Source organism: Microtus pennsylvanicus, chromosome 11, assembly GCF_037038515.1.
Source record: "Microtus pennsylvanicus isolate mMicPen1 chromosome 11, mMicPen1.hap1, whole genome shotgun sequence".
In the NCBI taxonomy this organism is placed as follows: domain Eukaryota; kingdom Metazoa; phylum Chordata; class Mammalia; order Rodentia; family Cricetidae; genus Microtus; species Microtus pennsylvanicus.
Window position 1 is genome coordinate 27,803,155 of NC_134589.1, and position 25,988 is coordinate 27,829,142.

At 41.2% G+C, this 25,988-nt stretch overlaps 1 protein-coding gene across 5 annotated transcripts in view; it reads left to right on the forward strand.

The window, feature by feature from the left end:
- The first annotated feature begins 293 nt into the window (after positions 1-293).
- The window catches only part of Luc7l3 (LUC7 like 3 pre-mRNA splicing factor), a 35,661-nt gene continuing 9,966 nt past the window's right edge, over positions 294-25,988 (forward strand). For all 5 annotated transcript variants that reach the window (XM_075991080.1, XM_075991079.1, XM_075991078.1 and 2 more), the window contains exons 1-5: positions 294-565; positions 16,669-16,735; positions 21,564-21,603; positions 23,627-23,771; positions 24,769-24,843. In XM_075991080.1, the coding sequence (XP_075847195.1) occupies positions 467-565; positions 16,669-16,735; positions 21,564-21,603; positions 23,627-23,771; positions 24,769-24,843 (426 nt within the window). In that variant the 5' untranslated portion in view covers positions 294-466. The remainder of the gene's footprint in view (positions 566-16,668; positions 16,736-21,563; positions 21,604-23,626; positions 23,772-24,768; positions 24,844-25,988) is intronic.

Genomic DNA, 25,988 nt, shown 5'->3' on the forward strand with positions numbered 1-25,988 from the left:
ATCTCGGTTCCCTCGCTGGAAGATGGCACCCTGGGCACCACGTGGACAAAGAGACATCCTCTCCATTCCGGGGCACTGTCAAAGCCTCCAGAGCAAGCTTGCTTTTTCTCGAAGTGAAAGGGGCCGACAGCGCAGGCCGTTAGCGAGGCTAGATCTCGGCGGGCACAGACGCGGCGGGGCGGAGTCAGCGCCTGGCCCCCACTTGCCCTCGGCCTGGCCCGGAGGTCCCGCCCCCTCGCCGGCGGAGTCGCGCCGCCTTCGCCGCCCCGGCCTAGGCGTGTCTCCGCGGGCGCACGGCATGCTGGGAAGGTGCCCGGGCGGCGGCCATTTTGTCTTATCGGCTCCTCTTTGGAAGAGGCTTTTCGGCTTGAGAGTGGGCCAAGGGGGGGTTCTGGCGACCAAGTGGCTGGTCCTTTCCGTCCGTGGGTGCTAGGGCTGGTGGGAGCAGCCGCCCGGAGGAAGCACCATGATTTCGGCCGCGCAATTGTTGGATGAGTTAATGGGCAGGGACCGAAACCTCGCCCCGGATGAGAAGCGCAGCAACGTGCGGTGGGACCACGAGAGTGTAAGTCCCGTGGGCCTTGGGCCTTGGGCCTGTGCCCAAGCGCCTGGGGGAGGGGAGGCGAGGGAGGGCGCGGGCCTGGCCAGGCTGGGTCTCGGCGCGATTTGGGGTCCCGGTCGTGCCGCCTGGAGCACCTGACGGCTGCGGGAGGCGGGAGGGCGGCCCGGGAGGGAGGATTCCGCGCGAACCCCGGGGATAGGGCGATTTGTTGTTCTGGGGAGGAAGTCCGGGATTGCGCTCGGCGGGGCCGAAAGGAGCACCTCGGTGAGGCCGGGAAACGCGGGAAAAAGGAAGGAAGAGCTCATTTTTATTACACCGGAGCTCCGGGCTTTTTACCGCATGCAAAAGAAGGGCAAATCCTTCCGTTATTTGGGTGCAGCCATCGTGTTTAGCCTGATTTCTGACCACTATTAGTGGGAGAAATTGTGGCAGTGTCTCGTTTAGGGGTTGTTCCGTTTCGACACTTTGGGAAAGTAGACATTTGATACAGGTCATAACTTGATACAGTTTATCGTAAACAGTGTTTGTATTTAGCAATACTGCTAGATGGCAGTTGTGTTTAAGTCCCTCAGGTAGGCGCGTGTCAAGGTTTTTTTTTACTTTCACATAAACTCATTGGAGCCTTTTACCTACTTGGGCTTCACTAGAACTCCAGCTTCGCAGGTGAGAGCTGGAAAAGCTCGTTCAAGGTCTTTTGGTACTCGGCAAAAGCGACGTCTGGTTTTTATTGCTCCCTTCAGCTTGCACGGTTCTGTGCAGCTGGCTCCTCAGAAATATTATATTGTATTTTAAGTATTTTTTTTTATCTAGTTTTGAACGTGGAGCACACTGTTTGAAATCTTAACCGGAGAATAGACGGACTTTGTTTTTCCTTTGCAGTTACAATCAAAACAGTAAGGAAATCACTTGCTATTAAAAATAGGAAGAAAGGGTTCAACAAAGGCTTTGTTGAGACATTGTTTCACTTTGTAGGTTAGGTTGTTCTCGAACTTGAAATCCTTGCTTAGCTTCCAGAGTACTGGGATTACAGGTGTCTCCACGCTTGGCTAAGATAGATAGGCCTTTCAGGAAAGGGAATTATGCATTGTTTTCAAACACAGGGTTTGAGTAATGTAAAAATTTCTCTTTTGCAATGGAGAAAAATGAAGTGGGGGTACATGATTATTTTTATTTTTTATTTTTTGGTTTTTCGAGACAGGGTTTCTCTGCGGAGGCAGAGGCAGGCGGATCTCTGTGAGTTCGAGACCAGCCTGGTCTACAGAGCTAGTTCCAGGTTAGGCTCCAAAACCGCAGAGAAACCCTGTCTCGAAAAACCAAAAAAAAAAAAAAGTGTGTGACTAAGGTTGTATGGAGGTGGTACCTGACTCCAGAGTAGTATAAAAGTATTCTTAGGTATAATTTATGGTGTTGGCTGTTAATCATATCAACCCATGTATTTGTGATTGATTTCAACATCTGTGGATTTTTAAGTGTTTATTGTCCCCATCATTGTCACATTATTAGTCTAGGCTCTTGGTTATGTCTTGACCCTGTTGGCATTCCTTGGCCTCTGTCACAGTGAATTTCTCTGTCTCCCCACCGCACTTAACTCTTTTTTTTTGTTTGTTTTGTTTTTGGAAACAGGGTTTCTCTGGCTTTGGAGTCTGTCCAGGAACTAGGTCTCATATTCCAGGCTGGCCTGGAACTCACAGACCTCCGCTTGTCTCTACCTCTGGGATTAAAGGCTTGCGCCATCACTGCCGGGCTCACTTAACTCTTCTATCTAAGCTTTTTTGTTTTGTCTTGTTTGTTCCAGACAAGATTTTTTCACTGTAGGCCTGGCTGTCATGGAACTTGCTCCATAGACCAGGTTGGCCTCTCAAAGATCTCCCTGCCTCTGCCTCCCAAGTGCTGGGATTTAAGGCGTGTGCCGCCACTGCCCGGCTCAGTGTAAGCTTTTGAAAAAGTTAGGAAACATCAGCTGGGCTTGGTGGCACACACATCTTTTATCCCAGTACTGGGGAGGCAGAGGAAAGTGGATTTTGGTGTATTCAAGGCTAGCCAGAAACTCTCAAAAATAAACAGCAGCCAAGGCTAGAAAAATTATGTTTTTTTTTCCCCTGAAGAACAAATAGGATTTTTGTGGTCCGGATTAAAGTGAAAAGTAATTTCTTTCTTTACATCTTAGTTTTGAGCACATTGTGAAGAATAGCACATGGTAATTTAAGTGGATAAGTTTATGACTTCGCAGTGGTGAAAGTAATGAGGTTTTGACGTCATCTCAGCCATAGATGTGCTTTCCCTTTGGTTTTAATGCTTTTTATTGATAGAACATTTAGTGATTGTCATCAAAGTATTTCATGCCTTTAATGTCGAAGTTGCATTGTATTCTGATTTCAAGAATTTCCAGGCATTTAATTGACATTTCAAACTCCTGTTTTCAGAGTTAGGGGGTGGTGCTGGTGGTCCTCACGAGGAAAAGCCTGCCTGCCTGCCTACCTTCTCTTCTGTTTTTCTTCTTGTTGTTTTTCGAAACAGGGTTTCTTTGTGTATCTTTGGCTATCCTGGAACTCCCTATGTATGCCAGGCTGGCCTCAAACGCACAGATCTCCCTGCCTCTGCTTCCCAAGTGCTGGGGTTTAAGGCCTATGTCACCACTGCCTGCCTGTGACTTTTCTAAATAGTGCAGATAGTGTAGAGTGTAGTAAACGTGGGGAAGGAAGCTCTTGGTGTTACTTGTGTGTCAGATGCTGTGCTTTCGATTGCTAATAGAAACTCCAAAGGGATGGACAAACTCAGCATCTGAATGTAAAGGGTTCATTATCATATCACTACTGCCTAATATTGCAACATAGCTTTGCATTTTTACTCCATTTGGGAACTTTTCTTCTTAAAGTTTTTTATTGTATTTGGTGGGTGTGGGTAGATGGGGGGGTTTGGATATAGGGCCTCTGGCTTTGTGGCAGAGAGAGAGCCGTCTCTCTGACTCGTAGTTGAAAATCTCTTCTTTGCAGTACTTGGATTACATGGAGAAAAGCCACATAACTGGGCAAATCATTTTGTTTTTACTTTTTTGGAATAAGGATGAGAAAATGCCAAAAAAAGACGTGGAAATGGAAATCAAGCCTGATGTAGTGTGTGCCTGTAATTTTAGCACCCTGGTGGCAAAAGTAAATCAGAGTTCCAGGCTAGCTTAGGTTAACCCTGTCTCAAAGCAAAGGGGAAAAAAGATTAAGTTCCAATTATTTGTATATATATATATGTATGTATATATATATATATATATATATATACACACACACATATATTTAGCAGTCAGAATAGAAATTTGGATGGCGGTATTTGTGTGTGTGTTTAATCTCAGCACTCTTTGATTCTAGACCAATCTAGTCTATATAGGAAGGTCCAGGCTACCCAGAGCTACATAGTGAGGCCCTGTCTTTTTTTAACATTTATTTTTAATATATATGTTTTGCCTGCATGTATATGTGCCTCAGAACTTCTGGAACTGGAATTAGAGTCAGTCGTGCTCTGCCTCCTGGTTGCTGGGAATTGAACCCTAGCCCTCAGGAAGAACAGGCAGTGTCCTTAACTACTGAACTGAACCATGGGGGGGGGCAGGGGAAACTTCACCTTAGTGTTAATAGTAGTTCTAAGATAGGCTTTCTAAAATGTATTTGTATTTATACACATCCCATACACATTTATCTTGTGTGCTGTATGAGTGCCTGAATATGTGTGTCTACCATGTGAATGCCAGAAGAGGGAATAGGACCCCACTGGAATTGGAGCGTGGATGGTTGTGAGCTACTATGTAAGTGCTAAGAACCAAACAGCAAGTACTTTACTTTTTTTCCATTTTCTTTTCTCTCTCTCTCTCTCTCTCTCTCTCTCTCTCTCTCTCTCTCTCTCTCTCTCTCTCTGTGTGGGGGTGGGGGCTTGGTTTTCTAGACAATTTCTCTAGTAACAGCCCTAGTCCTGGAACTCTGTTTCAGGCTGGCCTCGAATTTACAGAGATCCAACTGCCTCTGCCTCCCGTGGGCTGAGATTAAAGGCGTGTGCACAAGTACTCTTAATTACTTTAGTTGTAAGATAGCCTTATTTGACTGACCGGGTAATTTATTTTAATTGCATATTTCTATATCCCTCCAGCCTAGCACAGTGATTTTAAAAATCTTCTTATATTTATTGGGGTGTGGGGATGGGTGAGTGTGTCAGAGGACAATTTAAGAATGTTCTCTCCACCTGTGGGTTTCAGGGGTTTGATCATTAGATTTGGCAGCAAATACCTTTTACAAGATGAACCATCTAGCTTGCTTCTGTTTTTTTTTTTAATTGGGGGACGGAACTTTGCTAGAATATGATACTTAGCTGAAGATGACCTTGAATGTGTGCTCTTGCCTCTACTTTCAAGTGCTAGGAAAGTACATTGTTAAAGTTAATTTCATCTGTACGTTTAAAAGTGTTGCTTTATAAAACTTATTTTTTTAAGAGACTGGGTTCTGTGTAACAGAGCAACCTTAAACTCGTGATATTCAAGCCTCTACCTCCCCAGTGCTGGGTTTATAAGCATGTCAAGAATATTCTTGGGTACAGTTATTTTACTTTGTGTGTGTGTGTATGCACTCATATGCACACTGCTAGAGTAAGCACTTTTGTGAAGGTCAGAGGATAGGCAACCTGTTTGATTTTGGTTCTGTCCTTCTTTGTGGGCTCCAGAGGTTGATCTTGGGTCTTTTGGCTTAGTTGCAAACACCTTTATTATTTGAGCTGTCTTGATGTTTGCTTTCATGGGGAGTGGCAAAAAAACACAAGCCCTACCCTTGTTGAGTCTTGCTTAGTGTAGTAGTGTTAGTGCTTTTCAGGCTCTTTGAGAGTAGTTTTCACCCAACAGCAACTCTTTCAAGGATTCATTAACACGTGCGTGTTTGTGCTTTGCATATTTACAGCCACTGGTGGTTTTGCATTAAGCAGTTTGTCCTACCTTTGATTGGTGTTAACACCTTAGTAATGAGGAAAGCTTGCGATTGTAACTGCCTGGGGTAAGTACTTTAGGATCCAAGTGGAAGATTTTAGTGTTGCCAGAGAAGCCCTTAGAAGCTGTATATAGAAGATTACAAAGTCTAATTTGGAGCTTTTAGTATTTGTTAATGTGATAAGAATTGTGTAGTCAAATTGAAGGCTTACATTCAGAACCTCCTTCCAAAAGTGAATTTAACTGTGGATGGTGTAACTGACTTTTACAATGTCTGCAATTAAATGTGGTTGTTTTATTTGCAGGGAAAGGGTCTTTTTTAAAAAAATAATTTATTTAACTTTATTTTATGTGCATTGGTGTAAAGGTGTCAGCTTCCAGGGAGCTGAAGCTACAAGCAGTTGTGAGCTGCCATGTGGGTGCTGGGAATTGAACCCGGGTCCTCTGGAAGAGCAGCCAGTGCTCTTAACCATTGAACCATCTCTCCAGCCCGGGAAAGGGTCTTTATATTTTTCGAGGATGGTCTTGAGTGATCCTCTTGCCTCTAGGAGTGTACTGAAGTTGCTTTTGTCGTGTACTTTAATTCAAGCATAACGTGTTTGCTAAAGGTTACTATGAGGAGAATTGAACTAAATGTACTTCTAAAACTTTTTGGATGTTAGCAGATACTGTCACTGACAGTATCAAACAACTTTAAAAAAAAAGATTGTATGTTTGCCACACTGTGTACAGGTGTTGGAGACCAGAAGAGGGCTTTGACTCCTCAGGAGCTGGAATTACCTGCCATTGTAAGCTTCCTAACATGGGTGCTGGGAACCAAACTTGGATCTTTCAGAAAAGCAGGAAGTACTCTTAACTGCTGAGCTATTTCTTCTTCCCCAAACTTAATACTTAAAATGTCTGTCCGTGTTCTTACTTGGGGAAAAAAATTCCCCCAGTGCCTGAGGTGGGGAAGAGGTTCAGTTTGGGAGGGAAAATTAAAGGTATAAAATTAGTGTCTACAGGGGATGGGTCTCAGATGGATCAGCACTGCCAAACCTAACAGCCTGAGTTCAGTCACTAGGACCCATATTTGGAAGAGAGAACCAACTCTCACAAGCTGCTTTGTAACTTCCAGATGCATGCTATAGCATATGCACACCCACATACATACAAAAATAAACAAGCAAACACTTTTTAAAATTAGTGTAGTCCATGATACCATACTATTAAATATTAAATGCCTGCAGGCGGCTCAACAGGTTGAAGAGTGTTCTTTTCTAGAGACTCAGTCTAAACCCCTTCTGGGCAACTCGGCTGGTTTTTGCTTCTTTCTGGCTTCTGGCTATTGGTCTGACCACAGAGGCTTCTTTGTTGCTTGTCTTATCTGAGAGTCTTTGCAGCTCAGCTCTACTAGTCTGAAAGGCACTATATGAACTTTTATTTTGGGTTTTGGGGAGATGTCCTCTGAATCTGGTCAGTTTTAGAGACTTCCTGAAGCTACCTTGAGTTGTTTACTTTTGCTTAAAAGAGCTTCCCTGCTGGGTGGAATAGTTCAGATACCCCCCCCCCCCCCATTGTTTGAGGTGGTTCTATAGTACCTGTCTTAAATTTATCTTGTATCTCTAAAATACAAAGATGTAATGGAGATCCCTGAACAGTTGGGGGCTTCCTCCCCGACCTGGGATTAGGCACGAAGCACATACAAACACCTGATTTCACAGAGAAATCCTTTATTAAGCAGGGAACAAAAGTTAAAGTGACTGCTTTCTGACTCAGTCAGAAAACAGCAGCAAATGACCTTGCAGGTGTAATTTTTTTTAATTTATTTATTTATTAAAGATTTCTGTCTCTTCCCCGCCACCGCCTCCCATTTCCCTCCCCCTCCCCCAATTAAGTCCCCCCCCACCCCCAGCCGGAAGAGCAATCAGGGTTCCTGCCCTGTGGGAGGAAAACTAGGCTCACATTCCCAGAAAATGGACTATGGATATTTTCCTTTGTTTAGAATGTTGGTTACAAGTTGTTATAGAGAATGGTCAGAAAGAAAGCTAAACAAGGGAGATTGGATTCAGAGTTCTTGTTTTTGTTTTTTTTTAAAGGGGGGGTGGGGCCTTTTATCCTGTCACTTGTATTTTAATAAAATGCTAATTGGCCAATAGCCAGGCAGGAAGTAGAGGTAGGGCAACGAGAATGCTGGGAAGTGGGAAGCGCAGTCCGCAGTCGTGACCTAGCCTCAGAGGAAGCAAGATGTGATTGCCTCGCTGAAAAAGGTACCAAGCCATGTGTCCAACTCAGACAAAAATTACAGGCTAATGTAAGTTATAAAAATTAGTTAATAAGAAGCCTGAGTTACTGGACCAGTTTATGACTAATGTAAAAAAAATGAGGAAAAGGGGAGGTCAGTGTTAGAATGGACTAGGATGCAGTGGTAAAGGACATATGGGATGAGTGAAAGGGGGCAGGGATATTTTTCCAGAGAGACAAAGGACTGCCTCTGGATAGAGAGAAGACAGATGTGACAAATACAAATGGTGGTTTATAAAGATAAAATGAGAAGCCCTGTGTTAGGGTGAAATGTTTAATTTTAATTGGGCATATTAATTAGGTGAACCAAAGGGGGCTTCTGATTGCTGGACTTAAGAACTTCAATAACTGGTCCTTGGTAGTCAGCCTCAGGAGGGAGAAACAGCTAATAACTGAATAGACCTTGGTGGCTAGCTTTAGGAATGTCATCTAACGGTTTTTAGTAAGGCAGAGGGAATGGAGAGAAGGGGAAGGTCTGCCAGAGCCACATGTTCGAGTGAACTAGTCCTGATGTGGGGTGCCCTTCTGTATGTTATGAATATGTCTTACCATTGGTTAATAAAGAAACTGATTTGGGCAATAGCCAGGCAGTAAATCCAAGCAAAGATACAGGGAAGAAGAAGAAGGTGGCATCTGGAAGAGCTGGAGTAGCAAGATGTAAGGTAACAAACCACAAGCCTCATGCTAAAATATAGAATAATAGAAATGGGTTAGTTTAAGTTGTTAATAATAAGCCTGAGCTAATAGAACAGTTTGTAATTAATATTAAGCTTCAGAGTGATTATTTGGGAACTGACAGGTGGGAGAGAAACCTTTAGTTACAGTGTCCCTTCATATGATATATTGAATAAATAGTGAAAGTGCATTTGCTTACTAATGGTTTGATTTGTCTTGTGATAAAATACCGCAGCGAAAGCAATTAAGGAAGGAAAGGGTTTATTTTGGTTTACAGTTGCAGAAGGTTGCAGTCTTCCATGGCAGAAGGAGCACAAGGCTGGCCAGTCATTCTTTACCTGGCCATGCAGAAGAGAAAGAATAGGAAATGGACCCAGACTGTAAAACCTCAAGCTGGCTCAGCATGCTTCCTATAAGGCTCAGCCTTCTTAAGGTTTCATAAACTTCCTAGATAGTGCCAACAGCTGGAGACCAAGTGTTTACATACATATGTAGCACGAATAATAAAAACTCAGAGCACACCTGTCTTTAGATGTGATTTTCACCAAGGGAGATGGCTACTTCAGTTCCTTTCAACAGAACTGCATTGTTTTTTAAATACTAGCAGAATTGTGTAGGCACAACCCTCAGGCCTGAGATTGTCAGTGGAGTGACAAAAAGGAACTGGTAATGACTGCAATGACTGAGTGTGAGTACTACAGTGAAGAAAACCAGAGGGTGCACAGAGCGTGGGGTATCTGACTAGACTTGAGAAGGCCTTTTCATACAAATTGACCTTGAAATACTGGAACCTAAAGGCGTGGTTCGAAATCAGCCTGAGGGAGGGCAGAGAGAAGATTGAAGGAAATGAGTGTTATTGGGAAATTTTAAGTAATGTTACAACTGAAGCCTTTGGGTATCTTGGGAGGGGAGTGAGTGGGCAGATACAGGAGAGTGAAGTTTGAACTTCATTATATTGAAGAGAAATGGTTGAAGGCTTTGAAGCAGTGAAGATGTTCACTGCCCAACTGCTGTGATGATTGAAATTTTATCATTCTGCCGGGAGGCAGAGACAGGTGGATCTTTGAGTTTGAGGCAAGTCTGGTCTACAGAGTGAATTACAGGACAGCCAAGGCTATACAGGTGCCCTGTCTCAAAAAACTTAAGAAAAAGAAGAAAGAAAGAATTTTATCATTTAGAATGTGTAACTGTAAGAGAAATATGTGAGCCATGACTGTAAAGCACTGTGAGACACAAAGACTAATTGTCTAAAGTATAATCCCACTGTAGCTGGATTGGAACCATAGCTCTCAGACTGACTCTTACAGACCCTCTGTTTAAAACTGCCCTTGAAGTTCCTTCTGCTTTTCTTTGTCTTTTGCTTCTTAAAAACTAGATGGATTCTTTTAGCTTAAAAAAATTTAACTAGGCATGGTGGCACAACTCCCACATCCCATTACTCAGAAGGCTGAGACAGGAACTCAAATTCTAGGCCAGCTAGGACTGTTGGGTGAGACTATTCTTAGAATATTGGTTTTAACCTCACCCCCTCCTTTTGCCAACTGCCTGTCAAAAGTTAATAATTTACAATAGAAGTTCTGTGATCATTCCTTAGGATTTTAAGCCAAGGATTCATATCTGTAGGTGCCTGTAAATACATTTATATTTGATTTAAATTTACATGCTATGATTTGAAGCTGTTCTGATTGGTTACATGATCTGACTACAAGGGCAAGAAATAACTATACAGTAAGCCAATTTTTTTCTCCTTTCAACTGATGGTCTTGGGAATCTTTCAGAGTTTTAAGTATTAATTTAGTACAAGGAAGAATTACACTGCTTAGTGTTAGGTTCTGGTAGATTCAGGAAAACAAAAAGTCTTTAAAGTATTGTTTGAGATTGAAAGATTTTTTTTCTTTTTTCTCCAGGGCTTTGTGTGTGCTGGACATCTCCGGCCAGCCTGTGACTCGGAGTCCAGCCTGTGACTTGGAGATGATTAGAATTACTGATCCTGCTTTTTTTTTAAAGCAGTAAATAGTATTTTCATGATTCCCTGAATATACTAGGAAATTGATTTTTGCTATTTTCTTTGAATTTAGATAGTGCGCGCTCCCGAGCTCTCTCTTTCCCCCTCTCCCTCTCTTGTCGAGACAGGGTTTTTCTGTGTAGCTTTGGAGCCTGTCCTAAAACTAGTTCTGTAGACCAGGCTGGCTTAAAATTCACAGAGATCTGCCTGCCTCTGCCTCCAGGACAATGGGATTAAAGGTGTGTGCCACCACCGCCCAGTGAACTTTTTTTTAAATAAAAGTAAACATGTTTGCAAGAAAATATTCTTAATAGAAGTGAACTGTGAGTCTGTTCTTTTCCCATTACTAAATACTCTGTCAGAGTAATTTAAAAATTGGTACATATTCTTTCCTGATTTTCCCTAAAAATTTCAACAATATCAGCATATACGAACCTGCCTTAATTTATGTTCACTATTTGATTCCTGTTGAGTATGTAAATTGTCTTTTGCCGTTTCTGACCAGGCTGGAGGGAGAGGGAGAAAGGGGTGTTGGGAGGGAATGCGAGTGTGAATGATTATGTAAACTAATGGTCAGTATCTAGAACGATAGTGTGACTAACATGCTGGGCGGTGGTGGCACATACTTTTAACCCTAGCACTCGGGAGGCAGAGGCAGGCAGATCTCTGAGTTTGAGGCCAGCTTGGTCTACAGAGCTAGTTCCAGGACGGCTGAGGCTACACAGAGAAGCCCTGTTTTGAAAAAAAAAAAAAAGAAAGAAAGAAAAGAAACACTTTAGGTTTGGCAAATAGTTTCAAATTGTGTCTTAGCCCTGTGGTATTGTTTAGAGCATTACTTTTCCTAACTGATGCCAGATGCTGTTTCATTGTCTGTCAGTCTGTCAGTCTATTTTTGGCAGTTTGACTTGAAGTTGGTGGAAAGTTACCATTTAAAGTTTTCTGATTATAGCCCGGCATAGTAGCGCATGCCTCAAGTCCTAGCAGTCCTGTGACAGAGGCATGTGAGTCTGAGTTCCAGGGCAAGTCTGGTCTATAGAATTCCAGGACAGCCAGAGCTATAAAGAAAACCCTGTCTCAAAAAGAAAAAAAAAAGTTTTCTGATAATACTACCTACCAAGATTGTTGTTGTAAGCCTGTATTTCCTTAACAGTTGAAACTGTCTTACTGAGATTTAACTCTTCTGCTTTAAGCTTATCAAACAGCTATATCCTTACTGCATTGTGGAAATATTGCTCCCACCCCTGCTTCCTATTAGTAGGTTGCTGGGTCCATGGTGGACATGGAGTAAAGAATTATTGAATAAAGAATTGTGGCTAGTGAGCTGGCTCAGCAGTTAAGAGCACTGACTGCTCTTCCAGAGGACTCAGGTTCAATTCCCAGCACTCACATGGCAGCTCACAGCCGTCTGTAACTCCAGTTCCAGGGGATCTGACATCTTCATACCAATGCACATAAAATAAATTTAAATTAAGGTGAGGAAAAGGCATTGAGAGTACTTGCATGGATATTAATTTGTGATGAGTATATTTTTCACTGATTAATATTAAATGCCAAAGACTAATATCTTAAATTTAGAGTGATTGGCACAGTTATATCCCAAAGAAAGATAACCATATGCAGTAAGGCACCAGAGTGCCTCTGTTACCCCAGTGTTGGGCAGCCAGAGACAGGTGGATCCATGGGCCTACTGTAGAGCAGCCAGACTACCCAATCAGCAAGGTCTAAGTTCAGCAAAGGACACTGGACACTGTCCCCAAAACAAGTGGAGAGCAGCTGCGGGAGCCAACTGATGTTGCTAGCTTTTACACTTACAAATAAATGTAGTGAGGAGAAAGGGAGGAAGGCACTCACGACCACTTCTGGCATTGTCATGCATTTGCACGCAATCACAAGTATGCACATGTATACAGCATACAAAAAGTAAAAGGTATTATGTGGATTTGTTGTATTATTGGCATTAATAACATTATTTGAAACACCCAAGTATGTGCTACCAGTTATTCAGTGTTGTAAGCTTGATTTTTAAAATCTGCAATTCCTGGGGAGAATCAGAAGTAGTTTAGGGTCTGAAGGTATTGCTCAGTGGTTAGAATTTATCAGTCTGGGTTTTATCCATCATTTGAATTTTCAAAAATTATGATTAGGGCTGGAGAGATGGCTCAGTGGTTAAGAGCATTGCCTGCTCTTCCAAAGGTCCTGAGTTCAATTCCCGGCAACCACATTGTGGCTCACAACCATCTGTAATGATGTCTGGTGCCCTCTTCTGGCCTGCAAACATATACACAGACAGAATATTGTATACATAATAAATAAATAAATATTTAAAAAAAATTATGATTAAAGAAATTGTATTTTGTGTTTATGTGTGTGTTGGTCTGAAGACAACTGGTGGAAGTTTGCTTTCATTCCATCCTATGGGAATTAAACTCGGGTCTTCAGTCTTGGTAGCAAGCACCTTTACTCACTGAGCTAGCTGTCTTGCCAGTCCTAGATTGATCTTTTTGGATAGGCCTCAGACTCCCAGTGATCCTACCTTAACCTCCCATGTGCTTGCTTGATTACAGGCACATGCTACCGTGACTTTCTGTTATTACAGTTTTGTAAGGCGAGATCACTATAGGTCTCTGGTCTTGAACTCAGCTTCTGTCTTGGTTTCCTAGTGCTATAATTACAGAAATGTGCTACTATATCCAATTGAGAGGTTCAGAAATAATTTGAGGAAATATTAAATGAGAAAATATTAAATTAAGGCGTGGGAACTGGAGAGATGGCTTAGCACTTAAGAACACCTTTTGCTCTTGCAGAGTCTCTGGGTTCTGTTCCCAGTACCCTCGTGGTGGCTCACAACAATCTGTAATTCCAGTTCTAAGGGATCCTCTTCTGACCAGTGAACACCAAGCATGCATGTGATATACATACATACATGCAGACAAAACAACTCGTATCCATAGAAATAAATCTTAAAAGTAATTTTCTAAAGTCTAGCACATAGTCTTTGTTAAATATAGGCAACCTATAAGAATATTGTCTAGGGGGCCTGGAGAGATGGTTCAGCACTTAAGAGCTCCACTGTTCTTCCAGACGCCCTGAATTCATTTCCAGGCATCTACTTAGTGGCTCAAAACCATCTGTAATGGAATCTGGTGCCCTCTTCTAACCTGCTGGCATTTATACAGGCACAACACTGTCTATACAATAAATAAATACTTTTTTAAAAAATAAGTATTGTTTGAGGCCAGCTGGGCATTGTGGCTCATACATAAAATACATAGAACTGACACGCAGGTGCTAAGACAGAATTGCTATGAATTCAGAGCCACATGTACTATATAATGAGTTCCAGACTGCCCTGGGCTACAGAGTAAGACTTTGTCTCAAAAAGAAGGTGGTGTGGAGCTTAAGTTGAAGAGAATGATCCTAAAAGTCAAATATTGGTGTTTCTAAGAAAAGTGGTGCAGAGCAAGACAGGTTGGAACTAGCACCCTCAGAATCACACATGTGCACACACAAACATATTGTTATATCAGGTTAATGTTGTAAAACAGTCTGTTTAGACTTGATACATGAAGCTCAGATTTTCACCGTATGTGTATTTATGATCAAGGTGGCACATACCATTATGTGTGAGGTCAGTCACCACTTCTACCATGTGGGTCCTTGGAATGAGCTCAGGTTGTCAGGCTCAGCACCAGCTGTTTTACAACATGAGCCAACTCTCCATCCTCTTTAAATTTTATTATTATAATCGTGTGTGTGTGTGTGTGTGTCTGTCTGTCTGTCTGTCTTTCTGTCTGTCATGGTGAGCCATGTGGAGGCCACAGGACAATTTTGTAGAGTCCATTCTCTTTCTTCCTTTACATGGGTTCTGTATATTGCCAGGCAGGTTAACTGAACAGTCTCAGTGACTACTTTTTGTTGTTGTTGTTGTTGCTGCTGGTGGTGTGTGGGTGGGTGTGTGGTTTTGTTTTTTCATCTCACTATGTAAGTTTGATTGGCCTGAAACTCTATAATAGAGACCAGACTACAGAGATCCACCTACCTTTCTTTGCTTCCTAAGTTCTGGGACTAAAGACATATACCACCGTAACACCAGGCCTTTGCCAATCTCTCTTTTTTGGTTTTGGTTTTTCATGTAACAGTCCTGGAACTCACTCTATAGACCAGGCTGTCCTCTAACTCAGACATCTGTCTGCCTCTGCCAGGATTAAAGGCGTGTGCCACCACTGCCCAGTTGCCTATCTCCTCTTGAACATTAGTTTTTTGAGACTTGATTTTGCTGTGTTTCCCATGCTAGCCTCAAACTTGTCACTCTCTTATATTAGCCTTCAGAGAGCTAGGATTACAACTGTGTACTTAACCTTACTTGACTTGGACCGTTGGGTGGTTTGTTCTGTCCTTCTATCATGTTCCCCTCCCTTTAGAGGAACTTGAACCCCAGAGCTTTGTATTCACCGCTAAGCTGTGTCCTTGGCCCGCCCTTCCTTCCTTCCTTCCTTCCTTCCTTCCTTCCTTCCTTCCTTCCTTTTTGGGACAGAATCTCATTAAGTCTCCTAGCTGGCCTTGAATTCACTCTGTAAACCAGGTAGACTTTGAACTTGAGCTCCTCCTACCTCAATCTTTTGTGTATCTAAGATTAAAGGCTAGTGCTGCCCGTCCTGGCCAGTTAGATTTTGACTTCATTTTTTATGGGCAGAGCTGTAAAACCATACTGCTTTGATAAAGAAAAATCTGTTTGACATTTGGCATCAAATCTTAATTGTTGAGAAAAATTTATTACTCAAAATTTCTTACTCAGTTTATTTTGTGCTAACTATAGAACTCAGTACCGTTTCATCTCAGGCATGCAGCCTAGAATATGCTCCATTCCTACCCTTCTTATTGTTGTTTAAATGTAATGCATTGATAATCACAGTAACAGTGAAGTTTTGGGTGAAAGGCAATAGTTTGGAATTTTGATTAATGTGCTTTAGTTTACTAAATTAAATATGGGATCTGGAAGAGTTTCTCAAAAGTGGGCTTGGTGTGATGGAGCAAACCTTGGAATACCAGCATTTAGGAGACTGAAGCATAATTGTTTTGCGTTCAAGGCCAATTTGGGTTACATAATGAGACACTGTTTCAATAACAAATGCTTAACAGGAAAGAATTAAATTCATTTCATGTTCATAATGTTTTCTTCAAAGGGATCTAGTAAGAGTCACTCAGTGAAAGTACTGGTGTGTGAAATGTCTAATACATGGACAGGTAGGGGAACTTTAGCAATAATATAAAACTAATTTACTTTAAATGAGTGTTATCTTTGATTTATACAATGAGTCCACAAGGCCTAATCTGTAAATAGTTAAAAATCTGTTAACTTCAAAGCTTGAATATCGATTGTGGGGAACTCGCTGTACAAGACACCTGAGTACTACAAGAAGATTAAAATAAGTTAGGATGGGAAAGAAAAACTAAGAATGAGATCATTACACATTATATTCAGATATATTACTGAAATATCACAATGTACCTCATGTCAGTGACAAAAATGGATTTCTAAGAATGTTTTTTTAAGATTATATTTTTAATCATGTGAGTGGGAGGCCTGTGTGTATATGTGCATAAACACAGGACTTGTATGCATGCCAGAAGAGAGCTGGAGTTACAGGTAGTTGTGAGGCTACCAACTTGGTTTCTGGAAATGGGACTCAGGGTCCTCTGCAAGAGCAGTACCTCCTAAGTGCTGCGCCATCTCTCTAGCCTATTAGAGGTTGTTTGTTTTTAGGTAATAAAAATTTATTGCCAGGTGGGGTGGTGCACAGTTTTTATCCCAGCACTAGAGAGGCAGAGGCAGACAGCTTTCTGGGTTCAAGGACAACAGAACCATACAGAGAAACCCTGTCTTGGGACACCCCCTCTCCCACTTCGTTTTTCTGTATTATTATGAGATCCATCTGCCTCTGCCTCCTGAATATCATGCTCAACTCACAGCCAGTTCTTAAAACACCAGATCATATTTGAACAGACATAATTAGTTTATTTTTAGAAAATGACCATTCTATAAGTCGTTCATTTTGTCAGAATTTATAAGTCGTGTTCGTACTTGGTCAATAATACATCAAGACATAAATATTATTTGGCACCGTTTCTAATGGAAATTTTAGAGCTAAGCAATTTTTGAAAGTTAAGTACTTTTTTTTTTCTTAATAGGTTTGTAAATATTATCTCTGTGGTTTTTGTCCTGCGGAATTGTTTACAAATACTCGTTCTGATCTTGGTAAGTGATTTTTCTGTTTATCTTTGTATTATACTTACAATTAAACTTCTTTAACCGGGCATGATGACACAAGCCTATAATTTCAGCAGGAAACAATGGGATCTTGAGTTGAAGGCCAGCTCAGGTTATGTAATAATAAAACCTTTTATCCAAGTAAAACTCAAAACTTTCTTTATAATCCTGAAGTTTTTTTCCCCTTGAAAATTTGATGATAAATAATTTTTACTTGATTTAATTATGAATATGTTAATAAATTTTAATCTGATCAGACATACTGGCATAATTAAATGTTCACACCTACACTTGTAAAACACTAAAGTGAAAATTGTTCACATGTACACTTAACTCTCTATTCTAGAACAGGCTAGCTTGAAATACACTTATGTGGCTTAAGCTGGCCTGAAGCCTAAAGCAGTCCCTCTCCCTCTATCTTCTGAATGCTAGAATCACGGTATAAGTGATCGTGCCTGGTCAAAAGTGCACACTATGCTAAAGGTGTGGAATAGGTAGTAACACCAGGTGTTACTTCTAAAACACAGTTTTAGAAGATTGGTCTTGGTAGAGACCTGTTTTGAAAGTCTATAGAGGGTCTGAGAAAACAATTGCTGGGTTCTAGAATCGTGGCTAGTGCCAGATATGGGCCATCAGGATATTGTAAAAGTCAGGGCTGAGTCAAAAGACAAAATACAGAAGATTTTCAGTTGAGAGAAAATTCGGCTTTGATACTGTTTTTTGAAGCAGTTGTTGTTTTGTTTGTTTGTTTTTTGAGGGTGTTGGCAGGATTTCTAGCCCAGACCTGGTGTTTCCAGTAGCATACACCACCATGATGACAACCAGAACTGTCACCAGACATTGACAAATGTCCTCTGGGGTCTGAATAACTCCTAATAACGAACCACTAATTTCAGTATTCTTGGACATTTCTCGATGCTAACTTTTCTACTCTGGTGACCCAGAAAGATAAGGCTTGTTTTTTGTAGAAATTGACCAGAAAAACCTGAAGTATAAACTACAAACATGTGAGTTCTCTCACATTACTGATGTGAGTTCTCTCACATCACATCAGTGTTTGCCTTGGGGAATATTGTGGCTGGAAGAGTCTGGATCTTGACATTTTAAGCATAGCACAGGGAAATTGTGAGCGAAAATGAAATTGTAAGAACAGTCTTTAAATAGCTCTGCCCCTTCTCTCTTCGGAAGAGGTGGCTGTGATCTCCACTCTCCTTCTCCCCCTCCCCCCTTCCCCCTCTCCCCCTCCCTCCCCCTTCCTTTTTACTAAATAAATCTAAGCTCAAAAAAAAAATTTTTTTTAAATAAGTACTTAATAGTAGTGTTCTCTTAGAGGCATCTTGGAAGCTATAGCTAGAAAATTTCCCCTGGTGTAGAAAGCAGGTGAACACCTTAGAAAAGAGATCTGTTGCCTGCATCCTGACCCTCTGAGCATCTCCTTTTAAAAAAATAAGTTCTTGGTTTCCCTTCGGTAAAGGCCCTTGTTTACAAATCTTGCCCATACATTCTAATTTCCAGTCAGAATTTGGAAATACCTTTTAAAAACTTATTGCCGGGGCTGGAGAGATGGTTCAGTGTTTTTAAGCACTGACCCTTGCAGAGGACCTGGTTCAGTTCCTAGCATCCATGTGGTAGCTCCATGTGACTCCAGTTTTAGGGGCTCCAGTGCCCTCCTATGACCAGGTATATAAGTGGGGTACATATATAATATGCTGGTAAAACAGTCTTTGAAAAATAAGTTGCCTGTCAGGGAACACTAACCTGGCAGACATGTGAAGAATACCTTCAACTTAGGTTAGCAAAATGGTCAAGGGAGGAGGAGCTATGATAAGAAATGATAGGAAATACAGTAGGAAAAAGTTTGAAATGCTTAAATCTTACCTAACTTTAGTATTTTCAGAGAAATGGTATGTGCACATTAGAAAGAGTAGATTACAATTAAGCTGAACTTCTTAAAAATAAATCTTTTAGAAGTTAAAACTAAAGAAATGTGAAATAAAAGCCAGTGGACTGGACTGGCGGTTTGGCTTATGGGGTACATATGCTTGCTCTGCGAGCATGAGGATTTGAGTTCAAACCCCACATGAAAAGCTGCACATGCCTGTCATGACAGCATTGTGGGGGTGGAAGGCAGGTAGATCAGAACTTGCTGGCCAGCCAACCTAGCTGAATGAACAGCAAGTAGGGGAAGACACCAAAGTTATGCTCTGATTCCTTCAAGCTTGTACATAGACACACAAAAGTGCTATACACTCTTTTGCATGTACCACACAGTATGTGCGTGTGTGTGTGCGCGCATATATATGCTCATGCAAAAAAATACATCACTGGGCTGAACTGGAGTTGTGTCATGACTATTGTAATCTCAGCACCCTGTATGCTGAGGCAGGAGACCTTCACATTAAAAACCAGCAGTGATGCATAGAGGTATGTATATACCTTAATAGAAAGGACTGGAGAAATTTGAAAATAGAATGTTACGAAACGTGCAGTAGAACAAAAATATTAGTATGCAAATGTGTTTAAATTAGAGCCAATATTAATATTTGAGACAGAATACAGATGGGGAAGAAATAAAAAGAAATGCATTAAAAAATTTCAGTGATTTATTTCATTTATGTATACTAGTGTTTTTATCTATATGAATATTTATATACCACATGCATGCCTGGTGCCCACAGGGGTCAGAAGAGGGCATTGGGTCCCCTGGAACTCCCATTTAGGTGCTGGGAATTTAATCTGGGTCTTACGCAAGAGCATTCTGTGCGTTTAGCTGTCGAGCCATCTCTCTAGTCCCAAGAAATACTTTTTTAAATTTAGTGTTGAACATCATCTTTAGGTTGGTTAAATCCTTCAAGTGATGGGCACAACGGATGACAAGAATCCATACTCTCCCTGGCACACCTTGGTGAATTAGAGAACAGCAAACACAGGAGCAACTTAAATCACAAAATTATGGTTCAGAATGACCTAAGATTTATGCGGTGCAAGAAGTTTGGAAACACCAGAGAATTACCTTCAGGGTTTGTGCTAATACCAGAGTTAGTGTAGAAAATATTGAAATATGAGGGTAAAGAAAGATGTTTGGGGACATAGGAAGTCTGAACAAGCATGTTCCCATGTATCCTTTCTCAAACAAGTTATCCAGGATAATGTTCATTAACCTGGCAAGAATAAAGAAAAATAAGCTCTGGTAGTATATCTAATACAGTGTGGGTAAGGAATTCTTTAAGATAGTAACTCTAGTAAGCTTGGAAAGTAAGCATCCCAGATGGAAGTAAGACAAGGCTCCCTGAAGAGAACAAAAATTGCTGCCTTGTCTTTAGGGAAATAGTATGGAGATACTTTCTTAGACTAAGTGGAAGTATTTAAGGGAGATCAAAAATATATACATAGAAAACAAATCTCAAGGAAAGACACAAATATCTTCCACACCTTTTGTTTGGGCTACAGGGAATGCTGTTGGCCTGGTCAAAATGTAATTCCAAAAGATAGCTTAGCTTTTTTTGGTTTTGTTTTGGAGACAAAGTCTCCATGTAGTCCTGGCTGTTCTGACTAGACCAGGCCGAATTCCTGAGTGCTGGAATTAAAGTTGTCTGCCACCTTACTTGGCCTAACCTAAATTTTTGATGTATAATGTTGATTAAAAATAAGCACAAAATTCCAAAACAAAGGGCTGGAGAGATGGCTCAGAGGTTAAGAGCATTGCCTGGTCTTCCAAAGGTCCTGAGTTCAATTCCCAGCAACCACATGGTGGCTCACAACCATCTGTAATGGAGTCTGGTGCCCTCTTCTGGCCTGCAGGTATACATACACACAGACAGAATATTGTGTACATAATAAATAAATAAATATTTAAAAAAAATTCCAAAACAAAGCCGGGCGATGGTGGCTCAAGCCTTTGATCCCAGCACTTGGGAGGCAGGGGCAGGCAGACCTCTGTGAGTTTGAGAACAGCCTGGTCTACAAGAGCTAGTTCAGGACAGGCTCCAAAGCCATAGAGAAACCCTGTCTTGAAAAACCAAAAAGAGGGGAGATCACAAAAAATTCAAAGTAGTGGAGTTAAATTTCAAAAGAAATGGCTAAAAGTAAAAAATGGTTTGCATTTGGTATTGAGAATGAGACTTGTGTTACTTAACTTTATGTACAAGTATTTGAAGGTAATATCAATGCTGGTTCAGATAAGTAGTCTCTAGCATCCAAGTTTTGTAGTAGTATGGAACGGTTTTTTTCTTTCTCTTCACTCTTGCTCTTGTCCCCTTTGTTGACTTAGGAGACTAAAGAGGTCAATTTTCATGATGCTTTGTGACTCAGTATCAATTTAGTTGTCTGCAGTCTACTTAGTGATTTGTTTATTTTTATTTTTAAGGACTGTATATATTGTAGTTGCCATATTGGTACTGTATACAGCTGTATTTTATTTCACAGGGATGCTAGGGTCAAACCCAGGGCATTTTACATATGAAGCAGGTGTTCTACCACTCATCTATTGCCTCAGCCACTCCCTGCCCCCCCCCCCCATAGTAGCATAGCTTTATTCTGAACAAAGTGGCATTATTTATTAGAAAGGGATACACTGCCCTAGATGACTGCAAGTCACATAAGGCCTCAACCTTATAAAAAAAGAGAGAGAAAAAAACAAAAATGATGTAGTCGTCTCCTCTCTTATCACTTAGGAAGCTAAGGCAGGAGGATCCTCAGTTCTAGACCATCCTAGGCTATGTTGAAAGATGCTATTTAAGTGTGGCGGGTAGGAATGACCCTTTTTATAGCTAGTGAATGTCACAATAATTTATACATGCTCTTTTCTCTCTCTCAGGTCCATGTGAAAAAATTCATGATGAAAATCTAAGAAAACAGTGAGTTGTACTTTTTTGTGTGTGGGGGGGTCATTTTCCCTTCCTAGTTATTTAGTTTAAAGAAACAAGCATTGAAGAAATAACTGGAACTAATATAAAATAATGTTGCATGGAAGTCTAGTCACTGGCTGGGCATGGTAAGGTTTAATAGTTTTAATAATGATATTAGCTGCCATATGAATGCATATTATATGCTTAATTTTTCTATATTATATCTGTACCTTCCTTTGTTTGCCCTGTTAAAATTTATAATTGTTTTGTAACTCCCTCCCTTATGTGTCAGAAGACACCCTCAGTTGTTTAAGATAGGATCTCTTGTTCGATAATGCATATGGCAGGCTAGCTGGCCCAGGCGTTTCTAGAGGTTTTCCTGTCTTTGCCTTCCATCTCACTATAAGAATGTTGGGATTATAAACCTTTACTGCTGTACCTGGCTTTATATGGATCCAAACTCAGGTCCTCATGCATACACAGTAAGCATTAACTCCCTGAGCCATCTCTGCAACGTCCATGGCATAGGAATCATTTGAGCATCAGATGGTGTGTATGTGGCAGCCCAAAGTGGGGTGTCCTTGATTATTTCCACTTTATTTAGTCTTCTGTTAGCTAATTCTGTCCAGTCTTTTGAGCTACCTTGCTTCAGGAATCCCCTTTCTCTGTTTTTCAAGCACTAGGAGTATAAGTGACTACCATGCCTGCACAGCTGCTGCTGCTATTATTGTTGTTATTATTGAGACAGGGTTTCTCTGTGTAGCCCTCGATGCCCTGGAACTCGCCTGGTAGATGAGAGTGACCTTGAACTCAAAGAGACCTACTGGCCTCTGCCTCCCAAGTGCTGAGGTTAAAGGTGTGCGTCACCATTGCCAGCTTTTAAAATTTTTTATTTCTTGAGACACTGTCTTACTATGTAGCCTCGCTAGCCTGGAACTATGTAGGCCAAGCTGGCCTCGAACTCACATGTATCCATCTGTCTCTAGTATGTAATTAGCATATGCCAGCACAGCAAACAAATTTTTAATTTTTAAATAATATTTATTTGGTTTGTGTATCTTACACAGTGTACACCAGTGCTGTGGTACACTTATGGAGGACAGCTTCTAGACATTAGTTCTTTCTACCATATGGGCTCCTAGGAGCAAACTCAGGTTGTCAGGCTTAGCAGAAGATCGTTTGCTGAAGCATTTCACTGGTTTATAGATAAAATTTGCCCTGGGTTCAGGGTCATTGATAGATCCAGCGCAGTAGTAGAGCTGGTACTTAAACCTTTGTCTTGATTTTTTTTTCTTTTTTTTGTCGGTGTTGTTTGGTTTGAGACAGGGTTTCTCTGTAGCTTTGGAGTGCGTCCTATAGTCCAGGCTGGCCTCTAACTCACAGAGATCCACCTGCCTCTGCCTCTTGAGTGCTGGGATTAAAGGCGTGTGCCACCACTGCCTGACTAAACCTGTGTTTAAAGCTTGTGCTTTTACCTTGGCCTGGTAGTGCAGGCCTATAAAACCCATTATTTGGGAAACAAGACAGGAAGATCTAAGTTCAGGGCCAGTCTGGACAACTTAATGGGGCCTTTTCTCAAAAAACAAAGCAATGGATTATAGCTCAGATAGAGCACTTTGGTAATATGTGTAAGGCCCTGCTGGGTTCAGTGTATAGTACCATCAAATCAAATAAACAGCAAACCAATTCTTATTTTATATGCATTAGTTCTTTGCCATGGCTGTTGAGTCCTCTGGAACTGAGTTAGAGACAGCTGTGATCTGCCATGTGGGTGCTGGGAATTGAACCTGGGTCCCTTGGGAGAGCAGTCAGTGTTCTTAGCCACTAAGGCTTCTCCCCAGCCCTGCAAACTGATTCTTAGACAACACTAATACATTGTATAATGCCTTTTCCTTTGATAGATACAGCCAGAAATTTGCTTCATGTAATGCCTTGTTTATTCCTCAGTCTAAATGCAACAGTCCTAGAGATGGGTTGATAGAGAATATATGATGTGTAATGGTTAAAAGTTGATTTATTTTCATTTTATCAGGTATGAGAAGAGTTCTCGTTTTATGAAAGTTGGCTATGAGAGAGATTTTTTGCGATACTTACAAAGTTTACTTGCCGAGGTAGAGCGTAGAATTAGACGAGGTCATGCTCGTTTGGCATTATCTCAAAATCAGCAGTCCTCTGGGGTAAGTATGACATAAACTTTGTAAAGAGCCCTTGTCCTCTGGAGACCCAGATATCTCATATTTGTCTTCCATTGATTACTTTTCTTCTAAAAATTACATGAAGTTTGAAAAACACCTTTTTTTTCTGTTGAGGTTTAGGGAAGAATCTTTCCCCCTCTTAATTTTTGTTTGTTGGTTTGTTTTGGTGGTGGTGGTGCTGGAGATCAAGCCTCAGACTTTGTACATGCTATCAAATGCTCCACTACTAACTACATGGTAGCTCTCTAGATGCGTCCTTTATTCTAGGAAAACTCAGAAAAGTGGTTTCCTAGTAATTAGCTCTGACCCACTGACCATTGCACTTCCGTGAGGAGAATGAGACAAGCAGATTATCTAGGGGAATTGCTTTTCCAAGGAAAATGTGACTAGAAAAGAATGTTCTAAAGGTGACCTTTGTAATATAAGGCAAACAAGGAACTAGCTAGCAGAACCCAAAGTGGGGTGGGGGATAGCGAACATAAGACAAGGAAGGGGTCATTTCTTCATACAGAGTCAAAGCAAAGTTAGGGTGTCGGGTGCTAGGAATAAAGGTGTTTACCCTCACTGCTGCCTCTAACTTGAAATCTTGATTCTCCTTGCCTTCACTTTCCAAGAGATTATACGCATATGCCATGATGTCCAGCCTCCTCCCTCCTTCAATTACTAAATAGAAACACCGAGGGGCATGGTGGCATCATCCCATATTAGCCCTTGGGAGGGTAGGGCATAAGTCTCTTTGAGTTCAAGGCCACTGGGCCACTAATTTTTCTTTATTTTTTAAATGGGGGGGGGAGGGGGCGTGTATCTGTATCCATGAGAACTTGAATGTTTTGTTGCTTTAGGAGGTGGTGCTGGGATCAAGCCCAAGGCTTTGTGCATGCTATCACCAGCTCCATCCCTGGACCTAAGAGTTTGAAGTATTTTCATTGGTATTTTACTTATTAATGGCAGTATTAACACATGTTACTGTTTTTAATAGGCTGCTGGTCCAACAGGCAAAAATGAAGAAAAAATTCAGGTTCTGACAGACAAAATTGATGTGCTTCTACAGCAGGTAAGAATTGCTGGCAGAAGTATGAGAAAAAAATTTGGAGCTGGGTGCTGCGGCATCTGTTTTTAACCCCAGGGTCTAGGAACTGGTGGAGATGGTAGTATCATGATTCTGTCTTAAGAAACAAAAAGACTGACACATGACTGATGAGGTCAGAAAATAAACATGAAAAGGAATTTGGTTATACAGGAAATACAAACAGAAATCTCACAGGGAGATTTAACAGTATTTAAATTGCCCCAATTAAAAAGAATAGCAATAGTAAATTATTTGAGCACTGTGAAGGATTTGCGCTCATTAGAATTATCAGACATTGATGGTGGGTGTGTAAAATGATTCAGGTACAGGTATTCCAGAAGAGTTTAATCTGCTCTGTGTGCGTGTTTACTTTGGTTTTTAAAAAGGTTAAAAATGTACTATGAGACACTTCTTTACTCCAAACAGAAATTAAAACATGTCTATACAGCTTGTGGTCTGCTATTCACAGTTTTATTTAAAATCATTGTGTATGTCTCCCCCGCCCCAATCTCACCCCAGTAAAAAGTACTTGTGCTAGTTCAGATGTTCATCAACAAGTGTGTTCGAAAGCCGGCTATGGTCATAATCTCAGGGCTAAGGTGGGGAGGAATGCCATAGTTCAAAACCAGTTTTGGCTATATGGTGCGTAGCAGGCCAGCCAAGGCTACAGAGATAGAATATTATCTTAAGAAAACCAAAATTACAGGTTGGAGAGATGGTTCAGTGGTTAAGAACACTGGCTGGTCCTCCAGAGGACTCGGGTCCAATTCCCAGGATCTACATGGCACCTCATAATTGTCTTGTAATTCCAGTGTCAGGGAATCCAACACTGTTGCACAGACACACATGCAGGCAAAACACCAATACATAAGATACAAAGAATTTTTTTTTATATTTATTTATTATATATATAATATTCTGTCTGTGTGTATGCCTGATGTCCAGAAGAGGGCACCAGACCCCATTACAGATGGTTGTGAGCCACCATGTGGTTGCTGGGAATTGAACTCAGGACCTTTGGAAGAGCAGGCAATGCTCTTAACCTCTGAGCCATCTCTCCAGCCCCAAGATACAAGGAATTATATTTGCAGTTGTGGCTCGTGCCTTTAATCTCAGCATTTGGAAGGCAG